The sequence below is a fragment of the Herpailurus yagouaroundi genome, unplaced genomic scaffold (assembly GCF_014898765.1).
Source record: "Herpailurus yagouaroundi ecotype Mexico unplaced genomic scaffold, PumYag 141, whole genome shotgun sequence".
Lineage (NCBI taxonomy): Eukaryota > Metazoa > Chordata > Mammalia > Carnivora > Felidae > Herpailurus > Herpailurus yagouaroundi.
The window spans coordinates 65,022,046-65,043,138 of record NW_024412396.1 but is presented as its reverse complement, the minus strand read 5'-3'; the positions used below and the strand labels follow the sequence as shown (position 1 = coordinate 65,043,138).

General features: G+C 55.2%; 1 protein-coding gene across 2 annotated transcripts in view; it reads right to left on the bottom strand.

The window, feature by feature from the left end:
- The window catches only part of RIN3 (Ras and Rab interactor 3), a 124,583-nt gene that overhangs the window by 16,470 nt on the left and 87,020 nt on the right, over positions 1-21,093 (bottom strand). For both annotated transcript variants that reach the window (XM_040478064.1, XM_040478063.1), the window contains exons 5-7: positions 19,311-19,402; positions 10,244-11,803; positions 7,752-8,060 (exon numbers count right to left, since the gene is read on the bottom strand). In XM_040478064.1, the coding sequence (XP_040333998.1) occupies positions 7,752-8,060; positions 10,244-11,803; positions 19,311-19,402 (1,961 nt within the window). The remainder of the gene's footprint in view (positions 1-7,751; positions 8,061-10,243; positions 11,804-19,310; positions 19,403-21,093) is intronic.

Sequence of the window (21,093 nt, the reverse complement as noted above, 5' to 3'; positions counted from 1 at the left end):
GACCTGAGCCAAAGTCAGACGCTTAACTGACTGAGCCACCCAGATGCCCCACGCACTAGGTTCTTAATAAATATATCTGCTAAATGAATGGATACCATTTGTCACACGGTATGACTGTCACTTGTTTAATGCTCCGTTATCCCACTTGAATTGTGACCATCTTAAAAACAGGGACTGGGTTTTCCTGTTAACATCCATATTGTCATTTCTTGTTAGTCCCACTGTTGAATGAATGCACTTATTTGACAAACACACGGGATGGTAGGAAGTAGAGAGCAGCACCTGTAACAGGAGGTTTTCAGTTTACTTTTATAGTGGAAGACTTTCATTTTTTTAATGTTTCTTTATTTTTGAGGGGGGGGAGCACGTGTGTGCTGGGGAGGGGCAGAGAGAGGGGGAGAGAGAATCCCAAGCAGGCTCCCGACTGTCAGCACAGAGGCTGGCTCAGGCCTGGATCCCACCGAACCGTGAGATCACGACCTGAGTCAAAATCAAGAGTCTGACGCTTAACTGACTGAGCCACCCAGGCGCCCAGGGAAGCCTTTCATTAAGGGGTATTTTAGGAAGAACTTGGCTTCTCTGGTTGATTCACAGTGGGGGCTGGCCTGCTCTTCTCTCCCTCCACTGTCCCCTGCAAATGGCCCTCAGCTATGTCTGTGGCCTCTGGGGAGCTCTCGGCTGCCAGTTTGAAAACCACTGGTCTAGTCTGAACTACTCCCAGCTGCGCGGCTGAAAGAGCGGGAGCCCAGGGAGGAGGGAAGAGGGGTGGAGGGTTCCCCGCAGTCTGTGGCTGACGTGGGATGAGAAGCCAGCCCTCCGCCCACTGAACCCCCCTCCAAAGCTGCCCCGTTGGGTCATGTGGGCTTTCTGCAGACGCCGCTTAAGCCTCAGTTCTGCTTTGAGCCACACCGCATCCCCGAGGAAATTACTCCAGCTCACCAGGTTCCTCTTCGGAGAGCTCAGCCCGCAAGCCAGTCCAGCCACACAGGCCGCGGGCTCGGAGCCCTGCGGCCCAAAGTCCCAGCCTGGCTGGAAAAGGCGCGAGGCCTCCTCTGACTCGGGCCTGACTTCTCTGAGGTCCTCGCTGACCCCAGGACACCCCAGACAGGGAGGACAGCGCACGGTTGGGCGCGGGACCTGGCTCCACTCGCCTGCTCGGGGATGACGCTGAGTGTGCTGCCCAGCTTCGCTGAGCCTCAGTCTCCTCGGCTCTAAAGTGGGGGCAACAATAGTGTCTACACCTCAAGAAGGGGTTCTGAGGATTCGGTGGCAAGACAGGTGGGCAGTGATGAACACGGTGCCCGTCGGGCTACCGGCATGTGAGAAATGCCAGCCAGGAGGGCAACGTGTCTTCTGATGCTCAGAGCACGACATCTTAGAGGGCCCGAGCGCCATTTCTGTTGTGCGGTGCGGGGCGTAAAAGCAAGGTTGTGCTTTGCTTCCAGGCCTGGCCCTTGTGTTCTCTCTCTCTCTCTCTCTCTGTCACCTGGATGTCAATGCCCAGGAGGATTCAGACAGTCTCCCTCGGCCTGGATCCCTGAATGACTCCATGCAGCAGAGCCCCACCCCCTTTCTCCATCCACTTGGACTTACATGAGTGAGAAATGCACTTTTATTGGGTAAGAGATTGCGGGGATTAGCAACATAGCTATAATACATAGCAATATATATATAATATATATCAATATGTTAGCAAATATAGCAAGTATTTTCCTTAACTAATGACCTATTTATCTACCTATCTATATCTCTTTCAAGACCAGAAAGAAATCCAACAAGATACTCATCATCTTTTTTCAACAACAAACATTATTAGTGACTTCTGTATCAGAAATCGGAGGAGACTTTTTTTTTTTAACATAGATTAAAAAAAAAACCCAAGAGCCTGACCTCCCTCTGTGTCCCCCTGACCCCTGGTCAATGTCACAGGCTCCCCGGGGTCTGCCCTCGCAGCCTCTGCCCCCACCTGAACCAGCTATAGATTCCCAGCTGGCTCTGCGATGTCTGCGAGTGGGGTGAATGGTGAGGGGCTAGAGGGGCTCCAGGACCCTCAGACCACCACCCCTTTGGCCCTTACATCCAAACACCTGGCTGCTGGACACCCCTCCCCCAGGGCCAGGGGCCAGGTTCCATCTCGTGCGGCATGGCATCTGGGTGTTTACACGGACTACTGAAGGCACAGAAAAAAGGCAACCTCTTGGCCGTCACTGCCCCCCTCCTGTTGCCTGCTCTCCATCAAAAGAAGGTTCTTTCTGTTCTTTTAGGAAGCGCCCCGCATACGTACACACCACACTCCTCCCTCCCTTCCTCCCTCTTGCATTTTGGGGCGGGGCTCTCAGGCTTGAATCTATTTCTCCTCAATGGCGGGGCCAACCCTGTTCTTCGACACTGAGAAGGTTCTTAGACTTTGAGAAGGTGGGAAGAGCTTGTTTGTGGAAGCAACAGGAGAAATGATTCTAGAAGTTCTGGCTGCTCTCCCCAAGCCTCATGAAGTCCATGAGCAACCCAGTCTGCTCCTTGCTGCAGGATGGAGGGCCAAGCTTACCCAAAGCCATTTGTCTCCACGAACACCTGCTCTGCCTGACTCGGGCCCCTAAACTTGCTACCGTAGAGGAAGCACGTGACTGGGATTCAGGAACCTTGGGATCTGTCTCTAGGCTGGCTGCTGCCTATAGTCACAAAAGCACAGGCTTTGGAGTGAGGAGCTGTTGGCTTCAAATCCTGGTCCTTTTGAACCCTGGACATAAAGAACAATACCCTTCTGGGAAAGACGGCCCGGCCAGTTAACTCAGACGGGACCCAAGCTGGAGTGTGCCTTTTCACGGGGTCACCGATAGCTCCCAGAGCTTCCATGCAGGGCTGCTGGTCTGCGGACCACACTTTCGAGCAGCAAGCCTCTGGAAGCATCTGGCAGAAGGGAGGTGTCGGCTGAGTGTCTGGGGATAGGGGGCCGGGTCCTAAGATCGCAGAATGTCGAAGTCAGAAGAGAATTTAAGAGTCAGTCGGGATCTGGCTGCAAGTGCATAACCTCAATCTAATCATGAGGAAACATCTGACAAACACAAAATGAGGAACTTTCATCAAAAAGAACCAACGGTGAGGGGGTGGGGTGGTGGGAGGGATACCCGTATTCCTGCAAAACATCAATGTCATAAAAAAGCAAAGAGAGAAAGGCTGTGGAAATGTTGCAGGTTAAAGGAGGTAAGAGACACATGACAGCTAATTGTGATACCTGACTCCTGACCAGATCCCGAACGGGAGGAGGAAAAGCCAGCAAGGACCTTATTAGCTCCAGTGACAACCCGGAATACAGAGAGTGGCCGAGGTAAAAATATTGTATCAGCGTGAATTTACAAAGCGGACAACTTTACCGTCGTTATGCAAGGGAATGTCCCTGTTCTTAGAAAAGTATCTAGGGGTAAAGGGCCAAGATGTAAGTAACTTAAGCTCAGATGATTCAGGAAGAACATTATGTATGCACAGAGAGAGTGTTTAAGTGATAAAGCCAATGAAACAAGATGTTAACAATCCACAAAGGGTATGTGGATGTTCCTATTAAAAAATGTTTATCTATTTTTGAGAGAGGGAGAGAGGGAGGGAGAGAGAGCCAGAGCGAGAGCAGGGGAGGGGCAGAGAGAGAGGGGGACCTAGAATTGGAAGCAGGCTCCAGGCTCTGAGATGACAGCACAGAGCCAGACGAGGGGCTTGAATCCACAAACCGGGAGATCATGACCTGAGCCAAATTGGGACGCTTAACTGACTGAACCACCCAGGCACCCCTGGATGTTCTTATTTTAATGTAGTATTTCTATTCTCAAGCTTTGTGAAGTCTGAACCCATTTCCAAATGGAAGTTTTAAAAGCTAAAATATTTAGCAGCAGAACTGGTTATTGCAAACAAAATCCCATGTGGGACTCCATGTGTAAAACAGGGACAAACAAGGTCGTGGCCCAGCTTGTGTTGTGTCCCCTTGGTGGCCCCTGGGGTGCCTCCTGGAACCCAGCATGGAGACCACTGAGTGGTGGGGAGGCAGCAGCCATTCCCGCATCCTAACATGTCAGACACTCACACAAGTATTTGGTTGCATCTGGTCCTCGAAACAGCCCTGAGAGGCATTCCCAGACCCATTTTATGAGTGAGAAAACCAAGGTTCTAGGAGATGATTAGTCCCTAGGAGATTAGTCCCTCCTGGATGGAAAACATCCAGATGCCTTCTAGGTGTTCTCCCCGCTCCTTCATGACAACCTGATTAGCAGGTCTTATCATCCTTGTTTCATATGCATGCAGAGGCCCCATGAGATTCATGTCCAAGGCTACAGCACTGAAGCTACAGTTCAAACCCAGGTCTATGAACGAGGCCAAAGCCCCCGCTCTTCTTGGCAGAAGCTGCTTCCTCCCAGGTGAAGAAGCCGGGGCTCGGAGCGGGGCAGCCCCAGCCTGCTAATGGCAGAGGTGAGATTGGAAGCCCGCGGGCTCACAGCCCAGTGCTCCCCCAGCAGCGGGAGGGGAACACACTGCTCCTTGACGAGAGACTCATTTGTTCCCAGCGGGGAAATCTTCCCACGGAGCCCCGGCCCTGGCCTGAATTTCTGGGCTCAGAGTTTCCCTGCCTGGAGCTGGCTTCTGAATCAGCAGAGAAGAGTCCAGCCTCCCTCCCGCGAGGACAGGGAAACTCTGAGCGTCCTCGTTCCTCTCTGTTCGTTCATGTGCCTCGCCTGGGCACATCCTCTCCAGCGACTGCCTTTCTTTCCTTTCCTTCTCCCTCGACATCAGCTATTCCTTCCCCCATTCCCTGGTCTCTGGTAAGGTCTGAGTGAGTAAATTCACCGTCAGCAAGAATCATGGTGTTTGAAGTCACTGGCAAGAAATAGGGTGTTTAAAACAACTGCAGAAAGCCCAAGGCTTCTGAGTAAACCAGGACTTACTGGGAATGGAACTGTCCCCTTCAGGCCCCAGACCGTCTCCCTGATAACGTCTCAGGGTCTGCAGAGTCCTTAGCTCGGATTTTACCCCGAGCCTCGGCGCGGCCCCGGGAGAAATGATTCCCCAAATGAGGAGTTCAGACAGGGAAGGTAATTGCCCTGATTAAGTGACAGCCGCTGGGCTAGATGCAACTTTACAGACTTAATTACATCTCGTGATGGCCCCATAAGGTGGGTATGGCTGTGCCCGTTTAACACAGGGGTAAGGGTAAACTAAGGCTCCAAGCACCTATGTAGCCAGGATACAGTCACATAGCTGGGAAGGAAACCTGGATCTTTCCCGACCACATGCCTCTGAGGTCCCAGGCCAGCCTCTCTGTTCTCTCTCTGAGGCTGCTCCCAGCAAAGGGTCCTGCGGGGCTCTGGCTCCTCTCTGGTTCGATCCGGTTGTACTGTTGCTCCCTGCCCACACTGGGCAGGACACCCCGAGCTCCCCTCCCCAGCTGCTGCACATCTGGGGTAGCCTGGCTCTGGGAAGGACTGAGAAGGTCCTGGCCGGCCCCTTGCCACCTGACAACAGGGTCTTAACCTTCCGTTCCACATTGCTGCCGTGAGCCACACCGGATACTTTCCCAGGGCCCCACACCCTCGGGACCAAGCACGTCGAACTCTGATTGAGAGCTCGGGGTTCTGAAGGCTGCTTGCTGCCCTCACCTTATTTCCTTGGGGATTTTTAAGGAGTTTACTTGGTTGTGGAGTTCACATGCTGGACTGCTCTCTGGGGTCCGGACTGCACAGGACGCTGGGTCTCAAAGTCTGACATCCGCCCCACGATAAGAAAACCTCCACTTTGCCATACCGTCCCCACTACCAGAGTCTCTTTTCCAGTCACATTTCCAACGTTACGCTAAATGCTGAAGGTGTGGCTCAACGGCTCTAACTGAACATGGTATCTGCTTAGAGGGAACAGTGTTCGTTCTAATGACAGCAATGGGACACAAGTCAATTTAACCCCAAAGAGTGACTCCAACCTGGAATGGTGGCCAGTACCAGGCCTATGAGGGAGCTTTCCTAGGGGAAGGGGACCTTGCACCATCCCTCAATTGCTTTTTGCTGGCCTATGGCCAAACGGGCCTGCTCTTCTCCAAGGTAGATGGAGAGAATCCCTCCCCTAAAACAGCCACCATTTGTTGGGTCTGTTAGGTCCTGCGCATTGAGGTTGACATTTTACATGTCATTTTATATGTTGCTTCTAATATTCATAAGTGACTGAGTATGGCTTTTGAACTATTAGGGGTCTGAGTTTCCCCTTTGTAAAACAGCTTCCTTGGGTGAAGAAACTGAGCTTTAAGGGGTGAAGTTAATTATTCGAGGTCACAAAGAGAGTAAGCAACAGATCAGAAATTTAAACCCACGTCTGTGTGACAACAAAGGTAACAATCCTTTTGCTCTGCATTACCACGGCTGTCATGTACGGGCACACAGGTTGCTCACTGCAAAAGGGCATCCAGCTGAAGAGGTGATCAGGGGATAAAATCCAGCCATCGTTCTGTTCACCAAGGCATACACCATGGCGCAATAATGCCTGTTCTTGTCTGCTAGAGGAGTGCTGTGGTAAACGGATTGTAAATGGTCCCAATATTCCCTTCCCTACATCTGTACCCCCTTGCAATGTTACTTTGAAGCTCTTCCTATCAAATGAGTTTAGTCCTTTGCCCCTTGAATCTGAGCCAGTCTTGTGACTAAATAGGTCAGTGAAATGTCAGAATTGTGTTGTGCCAGTCCAACCCAGATCCTAAGAGGCCCTGCAGGCTTCAATTGCTCTCTTGGACCCCAGTGACAGTGATGGGTACAGGCCCAGATTCACCTGCTGGAGAAAGAGAAACATGGCCCAGTAACCTGCATTCCAGACCAGTGAACAGCCACTCAGCCCCCCAACATATGAGCAAGGCCGCCCTAGCCCAGCCAGCCTCCAAACAACCCCACTGACCACAGACCCATGAGCCAGCCCAGACAAGCTCAGGCACGCCTGACCAGATCAGCATAACTGCCAAACCTCCTCGTGAGCAAACAATAAATGCTAACTGCTTGAGGTGGCTGTTGTGGGTTGAACTGAGTCCCTCCAAAATTCGTACGTTGGAGCCCTAACCCTCAGTATCTAGGAGTGTGACCTTATTTGGAAATAGGGCCGTTGCAGATGTCATCAGTTAAGATGAGGTCATATCAGAGTAGGGAGGACCCCTAATCCAATGTGACTGATGCCCTTGCAAAATGGGGAAGTTTGGACGCACACGCACGCACGCACACACAGGGAGAATGTCGTGTGAAGACTGGAGCGTGTTGCCACAAGCCAAGAACTACCAGAAGCTACCAGAAGAGAGGTCTGGAACACACTCTTCTCCAGAGCCTTCAGAGGCAGCATGACCCTGCCCACAGCTTGATCTTGAACTTCCAGCCTCCAGAACCATGAGACCATCAATTGGTGCTGTTTCAACCACCTCGTGTATGGCCCTTTGTGACGGCAGCCATAGGACACGAATATAGCACCTTCTCCTGATCAACACACACACTGAGCATGGCCTGTGTGCCGTGCTCTATCGTGGCAGCTAATCCTGGCCCCCTCCTGACCCCCAGGTAATGCTGGAGAGGTGCCCGGGGTTCCACTCCGCCATGCCTCGTCCTGCCCCAACAGGGCTCTGAACCTGGAAAGGCCTCCCCGGCGCCTGCTAAGGGCTCCGGAGTCCTTGACGGGGATGGGGTCAGAGACCAAACAATAGTGCTGTTCCTAGAGAGAGCCCCTAGCCCGGGCTCCTCTGCCTGCCCACCTACCTGGGTTGCCGAGGGCCATGGAGTCATAGATGAGCTTACAGGTCTTGAGCAGGATGGAGATCTTCTTCTCCGGCGAGTAGGCCTTGTACATGCTGGTGAATTTCTGCAGGATCTTCTCCATGATGGGCACCTCCGGCACACTGGTGGTCACGCCCAGGTCGGTGGTGGTGGTGGCCAGGATCACCAGCTGGTTCTCCCTGAGCTGCTGCAGCGAGCCATCCTTGCTGTGGATCTCACGCAGACACGAGTTGATGGCTTCTTTCAATGGCTTTAAGACGCACTTGTACAAGGCAGACTCCACAATCGCTTCTGTGGGGGGGGGGGCAAGAGCGGGCCGGTGAGGAACCCAGCAGCCGGGATCCTACCAGCAGGCTTTAGTGTTCAACAGTGTGGTGTCCCCATCTCCTTGTCCCTGGAAGGACACACTCGATGCCCCAGAAGTTATGCCCTGCAGTTCTGACACATGGGACAGTGTAGTACCTTCAACAGAAAGCCACACTGCCAAGACACTGGCGCAGTGTCTGGGACTGAAACCTTATATCCTGACACTTTTCATAGGGCGTGGTACTTATTAAACTCTCACAGGGTTGCCTACCAATGTACAACTTCAAAGGGCACTGTTTACATGGGAGTTGTGCAGTATACAACCTGTGCAGTTGTACGCGGAGGACCTGGGTGCCCAGTAAATGTTTGGTAGAAATCTTCTTTTTTTTTTTTTTTTAAATGTTTATTTTTGAGAGAGAGAGAGAGGAAGGGAGAGAGAGAATGGCAGTGGGAGAGGGGCAGAAAGAGAGGGAGACACAGAATCCGAAGCAGGCTCCAGGCTCTAAGCTGTCAGCACAGAGCCTGAAGCAGGGCTTGAACCCACGAACCTTGAGATCATGACCTGAGCCAAAGCTGGATGCTTAACCGACTGAGTCACCCAGGTGCCCCTGGTAGAATTATTTTTGATGTCTCTCTTTGAATTCTCAAATCCACTTGACTCTAGTTTCAAGAATACAGTATATCCAGAATCTAACTTCTTACCACTCCCATGGCTACCACCTCAACCTGGGCTATCTTTTGCTTGAGTTATGTGAGTAGCCTCTTGCCCTGGCCCCTTTTTATCCATTCTCGGCACAGCAACCAGCATAATCCTGCTAAGGCATGTTTGATCATGATATTCCCATGCTCGGAACTCTCCAACGGCTCCCATCTCATGCACAGTAGAAGCCAAAGTCTTCCCCGTGGCTTAGAAGTCTCCCCCATGATCTGTTCTCACTCATCACCTTGCTAGGTTCCCTGTGCTTTTGCTGCTCCAGCCCCCCCGGCCTCCCTGCTTTTCTGCCAACCTGCCAGGCTTGCTCCTGCCTCAGGGCCTTAGCACCTGCGACTTCCTTTGCCTGGAGAAGTCACTCCACAGCTATCTACATGACCTATTCGTTGTTCAAATGTCATCCTATGCAAGAGGCATCCCGATCAGCTACTGGAATGGGATTTAGTCAGCTTTGCTCTCACAGCAACTCTGCAGCTTACACGTCATGACCACTCCCCTCTGCAGATGGACCAGCTCGGGCTCTGATGGTGTGGGTCACAGCTAGGTGGGGCTGAGCAAGGATCTGAACCCATGGCTACTTGCCACCGTGGCTGCTTCGGGTGACAGTAGGGAAACGTTCTTGGGAAGTCTTTTTAGCTCCACCCCATCCCCGGGGAGCGGGGAGGGTCTCGACTATTGCCTAGTAAGGGGAGGCCCCCAGGTCCTGTCTATCTAAGAACACACCTGAGCTGCCCTATCCCTGGGGGATAAGGGAGGGACCCACGCTCTCGTGGTTGAGTCTCAGGAGAGATCCAGATAACGCCTTCCTTCCATGCAGGCCTGGGCCTGGCCCATGTCTGGGTTTGGTGCTGGTCCTAGCTATCTGCCCTCCTCATCACACCTCCTTCTTCCCCTTTGCTTCTCCAGCCTGTGCGACAGGACGCGCGGCCGCCCCGGTCCACCTCAGCCCACTGCTGCCCGTCCTTCCAGGCCCGCATCACGACCCCACTGCCCCAGAGCAGAGCAGCTAGAGAAGCGGTGACCCGAAGGCAGGGACTTGGCGGTTAGCTTCCCCCGAAGCCTCTGGCTCCCGTGGGAGCTGGGCCGAGTCCTTTCTTCATCTACATCCACAAAACGAGAGAGGGCTGTGGCCCGTGCCCTCTGGGGGCCCGGCATCTCTGAGAGCCACCAGACCTGCGGAGACTGCTCTGGCCCTCCGCAGCCACGTTTGTTTGTACCTCTTTTGCCTCCAACTGCTCCTCGTGACTCGTCTCCCTAAGAAAATCAGGAGCACCTGGGCGGGCAGGGGGCGCGGGGAGGTCCCGCCGGCCTCGTATGTGGCTGGGGTTCTCCCACCGTCTACCTGGCCCAAGGGCAGAAGTTGGAACGGCAGAGGGGTTCGTTCACGGAAAGGGTTGGATTGTCTGGAATCGGCCCTCCCTGCTGCCCGCACCCGGCCCCCCTGCCCGGGACTGACCTAGCTCCTCCTCGGAGTGCAGGGTGGGGTCCACCAGGGCCTTGAGCTCGGTGCTCTGCAACAGGTAGCTCTTGAGCTGGGTCATCATGGTGCGGATCTCCTGCAGCATCTCCGTGCTGGAGGTCTGGCGTGCCATCATCTCCAGGCTGTAAACTTTGTAGTCCTGCACCAGGTTTCCGAAGTACGAGGCCTTGTCCTGGGCCAGCTCCACCACCTTCTTGTACAGCTTGCGGTTGTTGGAGAGGAAGGCGTGGAAGACATTGGTGAAGCTCGCGAAGCTGAGGCGGTGGCGTGCCTTGCCCAGGACCGCCGAGGGCTTCTTCTTCCCGCTGGAGCTGCCGAAGTGTTCTAGCTCCTCCTCCGTGCTGCTGGTGGAGTAGGAGTCCTGGTCTGTGGCCGAGGCGGGCACTCCCAAACTGTCCGCGAGCGAGGCCAGGGAGCCCTTGAACTCTGGAGAGCTCTGGGGTCGGGCACCGGTCTGGGCGTGCGGGCTCTGAGTCCTGGTCTGGGGGTCGGGGCTTTGGCCTCCTCTGGACGGACCGGGTGTGGGTTTCTCACGGGCTTCCTCCTTCGTGGGAGGCTCCGTGCTCTCCGAGGGGCTCGCGAGGCCCGAGGCCAGCTGCTGGGAGATCCGTCTCCTCCTGGGGGGCGGGACTGGGGGTTGCCGGATCTTCCTCGGCGGCTCTGGCATGCTGCCCGGATCACTGGCCTTGGCCACCGCTTCCTGACCTTGCTCTTTGGTCCTCGGAGGCCGCTCCCCAGGACTGTCTGAAGTCCCCCGGGGAGGCAGGCTGAGTGTGGATGCCCTACAAAGACCCAGCTGGTCCCCCTCTGCTGCCATCCCCCTGTCCGCCTTCCCTGCACTCTGGTCCTCCAGGGAGACCTTCTCAGAGACGCGGCGTCTGGGAGGAGCCGCCGGGAGGTTCTTCTTCACGGGTGTCGGAGGGGCAGGGGTCTGCGGCAAGGGGCTAGGGGGCGGCCCTGGCTTCACCTCTTCCTCCCTGAGGGGGCCCAGGCCTGTGGGAGGGTGTGGAGACCTCTCACAGGCTGCCATGGGTGGCTGGCTTGGAGGGTCTGGGGGGCCTGGGGCATGGGGCGCAGGGTGGGGGGCAGAGGCTGGGGGCGTGGGAGGAAGGGGCTCTGGAGGCGGGGGAGCAGCCACTGGGGGGGAAGCGGGCAAAGGACAGGCCAGAGCAGGAGCAGGAGCAGGGGCTGGAGGAGGCCGGAGGGGGCCGGAGGGATGGAGAGGGGGTGCCGGGGGAGGGGGTGCTGGGCGGCGAGGGGCCCACTTGGAGGTGGGAGGCAACGGGCGTGAGGGACAGCTCTCAGGGGGTGGCTGGTCGGCAGGCAGGGCACCGCCACCGCAGTCCTCGATGAAAATAGGATTCACAAACCACAGGCGGTCATTTCCTACGGACAGCTCGATTTCACATGAGCAGTTTTCGTAATGGGCGCTGGACTTGAGGCTGGAGGCTGGCGGTGCTCCGGGGGCGGGGTCTCTCGGGGGCTCCGCTGGGCTCCCACCTCCTCGCCGGGGGTTCAGCGAGGAGTCCCAGAAGCCTGCAGAAACGAGAGAGGGAGAGGCTGGTCAGTCCCAAGGCCGGGCCCCCTACCTGCCCGATGGCGTCAGTGGGCGGGGTGGGGGGGCAGGGCCGGTCACAGCATTTGCTTCGCTGCTCCGACGGCTGTTTCCCCTCCTGGGCTCTTTTAAACCTCTCCCACCACTTCCTGCCTCGAGAGGGGAAGCCCGGCTTGATCCTCCCAGGCGCTGCTGGGGTGGGGCCGGGACACGGCGGTGGCAGGCAGGGCTCCAGTTCTGCCCCTTGGAGTGAGGGAGCCCCCCACGGAGGGCACCAATGGATCGGGGTGCAGGCATGGGTGGGGGGACAGAAGGCAAGGAGGTCTGCAGCCGACCAGCTGGGTGCCCCGGGGCAGGTGACGTGACCTTACCAGGCCTCTGCCTGGTCATCTTTAGAACGGAGGTCCCCACAGGGAAGGGGCTTTGGGCCTGTCCCGGCCACCGCGGCTGGTTGTGCGCAGGGAGAACGAAGCACGCACCGTGGCCTGTGAACTCAGACCTGACCATCCAAATGGGGGACACCGGCCGACTGCAGAATGCTTCTGTCAATCTCCGTGTTAAAATAGGAAAATGGCCCACGCCCTGCATTTGTGTATCTGTGTGTGTGTGTGTGTGTGTGTGTGTGTGTGTGTGGTGAAGGGGGTGGGTCAGAAAGCAGGGGATCCTCCACTGCTGGCTGGCTTCCAGCACATGCCTCTCTCCTGACCCACCCCTCACGGACAGCCCACGGCCTGGCCCGATCTAGATGTGGTTGGTCCACGCCAGGTTTGTTCTGGGTAACGGGCTTGGAACGTCCCAGCTGAAAGGGCACGGGGGGTTGGCTAGCTCAGGGGTTCTTGGGTACCAAGCCCTGTGGAGAATCTGAGAGAAGCTTGGGGTCCTTCAAAAAAGGGCACAGGGGCACAATGTTTTGAGCACAATTTCAGATGGTCTGCGGGCCACGCTAGACTCACTCAAGCTGCTCCTCCTGGATAACAGCGGGGACTCTAGTCTGTTTATTTTTAAGAGAGAGAGAAAGCGGGCGAGGGGGAGAGAGAGGGGGACAGGGTCCGAAGCAGCCTCTGTGCTGACAGCAGGGAGCCTGATGTGGGGCTCGAACTCACACACGGCGAGATCCTGACCTGAGCTGAAGTCGGATGCTCAACTGACTGAGCCACCCAGGCACCCCCTCTTTTCAAAAAAGAATTTTTTTTTTCAGCCTGTTAATGTTAGACACTGATAGTGCACCGTCCCTTGTTAACGATGGGGCCAGGCCTCCAGCCTCCCGTCCTAGAGCTCTTACCTTCTGGGAGGGATTCATCGGTAAGAAAAGTACCAAAAATAACATCAAGAACAATAACAGGTGCAAACACGTCTTGGGTTCTGGCTGTGTGGGCCACTTGCTTTACACGGATCATCCCACTGATGCCTGACCACAGGCCTCCGGTGTGAGTCCTAATATTGTCCCCATATCACACGAAGATGAGAGACCCAGAGAGATTCAACAACTGCCCAAGGTCACAGGTTGGTGAGTGGAGGAACTGGGATTTGAACCAGGTCAGGCTGGTTCTGAAGCCTGTGTGCTCACCCCCCGTGGTATGTGCCTTCCTTCGTAGGAACTTGCGACACTTCCCGGGGTCAGAGTGATAGGGTGGAGTGCACCCCAGAACTGGCGATGTGGTAAGAACACAACAGCCTCTTGAGGGTGAAAGAAAGAGGCCACCACAAGATGGCTGGCAGGACGATGGGGCTGCCGGGACACTGACTGAAAGCGAGTGTGTGCATCAGGAAGGAGAGCGGGGCTCCCGGTTCAGCCCCGTCCTGGGCAGAGACCCCGTGTCGGGCATCCTGAGTGTCGCGGCCAGCTGTCTCCACAGTAACAAGGGCGACAGACTTTCACGTGACTGTTCCCCATTTGCCAAGCCCTGCGTACATCACAGTCACTGCCTGAGGACATGGGGTGCCCGGGGTGGACGGGAGCCTCTGGGCTCTCTCACGTCCGGGGTGGGATGCTCCTCACGACCGTCTGGGCCCTGCACTTGGCTCTCTTGGGCAGCTACTGACCTCGCCGTGACTGATCCGCTCCCCCGGGGTGCTTCATACCAAGCACACAGATGTTCTGGCCCCGAGAGGCGAGCATCGGAAGCGCCGAGCCCTGACTACACAGGACCAGTAGAGAGTCATCTCTTCTGGAAGAATTCCCAGCAAAGAGAAGCCAGTCTGGCTCAAGGGTGAACTGGCAGCCGCCCCACATGTGAGCTGAGGTCCCTGATGCTCACCACCAAGTTCTCTGAAGACCTTCCTTTGGGTGAAGATGGTGGTCATAGGCTAGATGGTGAACACAACTGTCACCGATGCCTGGACGTTCTCATCATTGCTGTCTTAGATCGTGGCCATAGTCTGCCCACAGCCCCATCCATTTTCCTCCTTGGGACACCGTGCTGGGCTTGGTTGCTCTTTGTTCAGAATCACTGCCGACCCTTTACTTTTTTTTTAATGTTGGTTTATTTTGAGAGAGAGAGCGAGAGAGCGAGAGCGAGAGCGCGTGAATGGGCAGGGAGGGGAGGGGCAGAGAAAGAGGGAGAGAGAGAATCCCAGGCAGGCTCTGTGCTGTCAGTGCAGAGCCCAATGTGGGACTCCATCCCCCTAACCGGGAGATCATGACCTGAGCAGAAATCAAGAGTCAGACATTAACCGAGTTCTCTGAAGAACTCACTGCCAGCCCTTCAGGCTGGCATTCGAGGCCTGTGGGATCTGGCACTGTGCATCTTTTCCAACTTCACCCACTTGCTTCTTCCTGAATGTGTCACGGGCTGCCCCACCTTAAGGTCTTGGCTAATGCTGTGCCCTCTGCTTGAATTCTTTTCCTAACCTCCCGCCTGGCAAACTCATACTATCTGTCACGACTCAGGTCGACAGCCTGCCTCAGCGTAGCAAGGTGGGTCCATCATGCACAGAAGAAAAAAAAAAAAAAAGGACACATTTTCCACCACTCAGATGTAGATTCTGGCAGGAACAGACATTGGGGTTCAGAACGACGGGCCCCGGGCCTGGGTGACTAAGGACTGCTCCCCTGCCCCTAAGCTAGGCCTAGTGGCTACTCTCTGGCAGAGCAGAGGCCTCAGAGCCAAGGCCACTCTGGGGGTGGGGGGAAGCTGGGACCTGAGGATCTGTATGTTAGGGTCTGGGGGCCTGTTAGGGAACCACAGCAGCAGCACAGGCGTCTATGCTGGGAAAAAAAAAGGGAAGTGGGTAACTTTCTCTGTAGCCTGCAGAATGCCAAGGCCAGAGGAGAACCGGAACACTGTCGTGCAATGCCAGTGGTTGGCAAAGCTGGGGGCGCTTGTGCCCACTGGCATCCTGCCAAGCCCTGGCTCAGCGGCCGGAGATCCCCTGAGCACCCGCATCTTCACGGCCTCTGGGCTGCTGCAGACTGAGGCAGGTGCTTTGCCGGCCCTGTAGCATCCTACAGCTCGGCCGGGGACGCCTCTCACCAGGTGCCCACTCCTACGATCCTCAGAGGGGCTGGGCCAGGCCAGGCCGGGTCCTGGGCTATAGGCTCTGAGGGCAAAGATGGTGAAGGTTTCACCCTTGGGCGGCGGGGGGGGGGGGGAGGGGGGGACTCGTGGCAGGGCAGAGAGGGGATGAGTAAATGCAGCAAAGCAGTCCAGATGTCATGGAAACAGCCTGAAAGTCCTCCGAGTTTAGCGAATCACTGTTTTTGGGGCATCCCCAAGATAGGCTGTTGGACAGTCATTCACACATGACTTTTCACTGAATTTTTAATAACTAGGAAATTTCACATTGTATAATGTAAAGGAAAAAGCAAATTACATGCAAATTTGGGAGAGCTATAGAACATGTGCTTTCCCTAAACATATTTTAAAAATATTAAGCATAGCGGGTTCCTGGGTGGCTCAGTCGGTTAAGCATCAGACTTCAGCTCAGGTCATGATCTTGCAGTTCGTGAGTTTGAGCCCCGTGTCGGGCTCTGCACTGGCAGCTCGGAGCCTGCTTGGGATTCTCTCTCTCCTCCACTGTCTCTCTCTGCCCCTCCCCATCTTGTGCTCTCTCTCTCTCTCAAAATAAATAAATACACTTTAAAAAATATATTAAGCATATATAGATTGCAAGCGTGTCTGAGAACCTCTACAAATCTGACCCCTGGTTGCCATTAAGTACTTGCTCCAGGTTCCCCTTGTGCTAAGAATCAAATGCATGCAGTTTAATCCCCATGTCAGCTTTGCGGCCCCAAGACAACCCCTCTGCAGCCTGGCTTCCTATTAAACGCCAGCCTTTCCAAGGCCAAACCTGGGCTCTCTTACATCAGTTCATGAGCTACAAGCACCCGCTCTGGGCCACCACGTGGTGCTGACCCTGCAAATAAATATCTCTGTCTTGGCAACATCACCCCTGCCTGAGCACCAGGGCTTTGCTGGGAATTGGATTTTTATCACATTCTACTCACTGTGTAAAAAGTGAGTGGAATGCCAAAAAAATTACATTGCAGACACTTGGTGATAGGAGGAAACACACAGCCTCACAGCTTCTTCCAACTGCAAGGTCAGCGGGTGGCATGAGGCTGGCACCAGGGCCCGGCCCGGGGGAGGCAGGGGGTGTTGTCGGGGAGCAGGGACCCGCGGTTAGGGAGGAAGCCGAGGCAGCTGCTGCTGCCCGCAAAGCCTGGCTGGCCTTTTGCTCTGTCTCTTGGAGACTCCCCAGTGTCCCTTCACGAAGTCACCTTTCATCTCTGCCAGTTTGAGGGGGCTTCAGGTCTTTGTCATGAGAATGCCTTGCCTGGAACAATGAGATGCTGGGGGCACAGTGCCTGGCGCATCCGGGCTCTCGGCAAAGCTGCTCCCTGCATATTTGGTATTATCGTCACGGGTGAAGGTCGGGAGGCCTACAGCTGCCCATCTCAGAGGCACCTCTGGCCTATGAAGGCATGTGCACTTTGGGCTCTGGGTCTCTGTCCATTCTGGGCATGGCCTGAAAACTTAACCCTTCCTTGGCCACAGGGAAAAGTGATTCTGGAGGCCTTGCTTTGCATTACAGCCTCTAGGGGGCGCCAGGTCTGACCAGAACCCTCCAGTTCCCAGGCTGCCGCGCACCCGGGTTCCATATCAATCCGCTTCTCAGGGAAGCAGGTGCTGACAGACGAATCTGAAATGCCACTGTCCTCCCAGACGGCAACCTCTCTTCTCCACTTCCTTAAGGTGCCCGAGGTCGAGCACTCCCAGGACAGAAGGGCTTGTCTCTTCCGGAAAGGAATGTGCCTCTACCCAGGGGAGAAGATTCTCTTAAACACAGTGTGTGTCTAGGGTTTAGCGGGGGCAGCCATGTTCCTCCAGGTGAGCAAAACCTTTGGGGAGCCCCTGGACACCTGCCTGTTGTGTAATCCCTACCAGTTTTTTTTTTTTTCTTTTCTTTTCACAATCTAAGTGCCTGACTTAAGCTTTAATTGCTGAGGTATCCATTCCAAAGAGGCATCCTTCAACGGTATTTTGAATAAACACGTCGCCAGTCACAAGACTAGATAACAGCCAGGCTGCCTTCCTCCACTGAGGCTCCTTTGTTCTAGAGATCTTGGTTGATTTAGACAGCTGACCATTTGGGCCACTTTTATTTTCTCTCTTCTTGCACATTAAATTTCCCTCTCATAGTTTGTTTGAAAGAGAGAGAGAGAGAGAGAGAGAGAGAGAGAGAGAGAGAGCTCACACACCCATGCATGCATAAGCAGGTAAGGGGCAGGGGGAGAGACAGGATCTCAAGCAGGCTCCACACCCAGAGTGGGAGTGGGGCTCCATCCCGTGACCCTGGGATCATGACCTGAGCTGAAATCAAGAGTCTGAAGCTTAACCAACTGAATCACCCAGGCGCCCCATCCCCCCTCATGTTTTAAATTCACCAATTAAGAGTGAGCCTGTGAAACCCTAGGTTTCCACTGTCAACCTCCAAAAAAGCAGAACCCCCGGCCCACATGTGCTTTCTCCCCATGACCTCACTGTGGGGCCCCAGGGGTGCTATGTAGTTTCTAGGTCTTGTAAGCAATAAACCTTTCTTTTTCTTCTTTTCAAATTTTTATTTAAATTCTAGCTAGTTACCGTACAGAGCAATATTGGTTTCAGGAGTAGAATTCAGTGATTCATCACTTCCATACAACATCCAGCGTTCATCCCAACAAGGGCTGTCCTTAGTACCCATCACCCATCTAGCCCATCCCTGCCCCCTCCCTCCATCAACCCTCAATTTGTTCTCTATCTTTAAGAGAGTCTCTTAATAAACCTTTATTTTTTTTCAAAGTCTCCTGATGGTTGTTGCTGAAGGGTGTCTTGCAAACGTAATAAGAACCACAAGGGCCAGTCCAGCCACAACACTGGTCACTTGTAGGCCGAGACCCGCACACGGCACGGCCTGAACCCCACTGTGGGGCCGAGGGCTGGAGCAGGCAGACCCCTCCCGTCAGAAGGAAACCTCTCCAGATGCAGCCCGTGCGTCTCACTTTCCCTGCTGACTTGGCCTCAGACTGGCCCCTGACTGCTTGCTGCAAACCTACTGTGAAGGCCATGGGGTGCAGGTGAGGGGCAGTGGAGAGGTCGTGCTTGGGGTCAGAAAGCCCTGGGCACATACCCCAGCTTTGTTCCTTCTGCCTGGGCCACCTTGGACAAGCTTCTCAGCTGTGCTCAGTCAGACTTGATTTTGTATTTTTTTTTTTTTTTTTTTTAATTTGAGAGAGAGAGAGAGAGAGCGTGCGCATGAGCAGGAGAGGGCAGAGAGACGGAGACAGAAGAATCTGAGGCAGGTGTCAGGCTCTGTGCTGACAGCTCAGCCCGACGCGGGGCTTGAACTCACAAACAGTGAGACCACGACCTGAGCTGAAATCAAGAGTCAGATGCTTAAATGACTGAGCCACCCAGGCGCCCCGATTTTGTGTCTTTGAAATGGGGACACAAGGATTACACGAGACAATGCCAAGCAAGTATGGAGCACCGAAGAGTGTCATTATGCCACTTTAGACCTCAGAGGAGACGTCACTTGGGATGTGTGAGTTACAAACCTGTTACCCATCCCGCATTCAGCTCACAGTCATGTTCATGCTGCTCTTCTTTCTGGCGAAGCGGGGGAGGCCAGGGGGGCGGCAGGGCTGGTGCCCAGCTCTGGTCAGCGGACAAAGGCCTGGGAGTTTGGCTCGGCCTTTCCCAGAGCCACGTCCTGACTGCGGGTCAGCTTGTGCTGGTCCTGACTGGCCCCGGCTCCCCCAGACCCAATAAGGCTGCGCATCAGACCTTCTGGGTAGCTGTAAAAGGTGCCACTTTGGAAACTCGGAGAGTCTCCGGGCTACGGGGGCTCAGCAGCCAGGGGAGGGGTGGTCCCACGGGAGCTGGGTGGAACTCAGCATCCAGCTTGGCCTCAGCTGAAGGGGCTGCCCCTGTGCATAGGTGAGCAGCAGTCCTGAGGCCCCATTTCCAAAAGCCCTGCCACCTGGCCTGAACCTCGGCGGGGACTTACCCAGGCCCAGGTTGGAGATGGTCTCGAGGTCTGTGAAGCTGTGGGCCTCAAGGATGGCCTGGGGCAGCCTCAGCGTGAAGGGCAGCAAATCTCTGTGGAGACAGGAAAGGTCAGAGGTCATGTCGGGGAGAGGGACCCATGTGTCCATTCCCTGGCCCCACAGCCCATAAAGGAAGCAACCCTGATGGCTGATGGGTCTCCATGAAGACTGGAAGCTTCCCTGGGGGCCCAGGAGCTGAGCCCTGTGGCCGAGGGAGCAACTAGTCGGCTCTAGTCCTGTGCCAGCACTGAGGGACCTGGAGAAATGGGAGACTGTGCTTGGGAGTTGGGGGGGGGGTGGGTCATGGCTTCTCCCTGGTTTTCCTGGCCTGTGGGAAGCCCAGGAAGTTTCCTCTACTGGTGCTATTCTGGGTAGTGACCCACCCCTTCCTGCCTGCTAACCATAGTGGGTCCACGCTGAGATGGGCAGTGAGCACACAGTCGGGCTTCCCCTGTGAAGGTTACCAGTCGGCCCCTCCGGGCAGGCGGGGCCTAGACCCAGACTGCACCCTCAGTGCACATTCCCAACTCAGGCCACCACTATCCCAATCTCTAACTTTGAAGGATGGTGCAATTCATCCCTGTGTTGCCTCAGTTTACCCGGTTGGCTCTCTGGCCTGCCAGCAGGGTTTCCAGCGGCTCCTCGGTCACTGTGTATGTCGTAATGGCCTGCAGAGTCCCTCAGCTCATTTGGTGCCCACCCCCGACCACCAGGACAATCTCACCCCCCCCTTCTCTGTGTGCTGCTCAAGATGCCTTGTGGTGGCTGCAGACCACCCCCAGCCTGGGACCCCTGCGTCCACGGCCTTCCCTGGCCTTGGCTCTGCCCCCTGCCTCCCCCGCCAGCTCCTCGCTTCTGCACCACAGACCCTTCTCTTGCACTCAGGGGCCTCCTGGCTGCCTCCCAAAAGGGCATGCTCATTTTCCTGTAGGGAGTATGCTTTGCTATGCCGCACCTCTAAGTTTTGCATAGAGGGAAGGCCCCCTCTTCCTCCCGACCATGTCTACTTAGATTCTACACATCCTTTGAGGCTGTACCATGGAGCCCCTCCTTCTCCATGACCCAGTGTTGTTCAAGGACTTCATCTGTCCCCACTCCCTGACACTTGATCCAACTCAACACTTCACCCAGGGGCTGCCTCTTCTGATCCAAGGCAAAGCACCCACAGGATAGAGTGTTTGTTGAGTGACTATTATGTGCCAGGTACTGAGCTGGGTGTTTGCAGGCTTTGTGTCACATGATACTATTACTATTACGATGACGACGACGACGATGATGATGATGACTGTATCACAGCATGTGGGTGGGTATTAATACTTTTGTATTACTTAACTCTGGATCAGAATCCCATGGGAGGGCTGCTAAAAATGCAGATCCTCAGATCTACGTGCATGGGCTCCCAGGGTCAGGTCTGGGGGTGGGCTATGAATCCATACACACACACACACACACACACACACACACACACACACACACAAGAGACAGAGTGAGAGAGAGTGTGTGCAGGCTCATGAGCAGGGGAGGGGCAGAGAGAGACGGGGGGGGGGGGACAGAGCAAATCCCAAGCAGACTCTGTGCTGTCAGTGCAGAGCCCAGTGTGGGGTTCATCCCAGTCACCCTGAGATCATGACCTGAGCTGAAGTCAAGAGTCAGACGCTTAACCAACTGAGCCACCCGGGAGCCCCAAGAATCCATATTTTTCACCAGCTCTCAAGGGGATCCTGATGGACACAGCCTGGGATG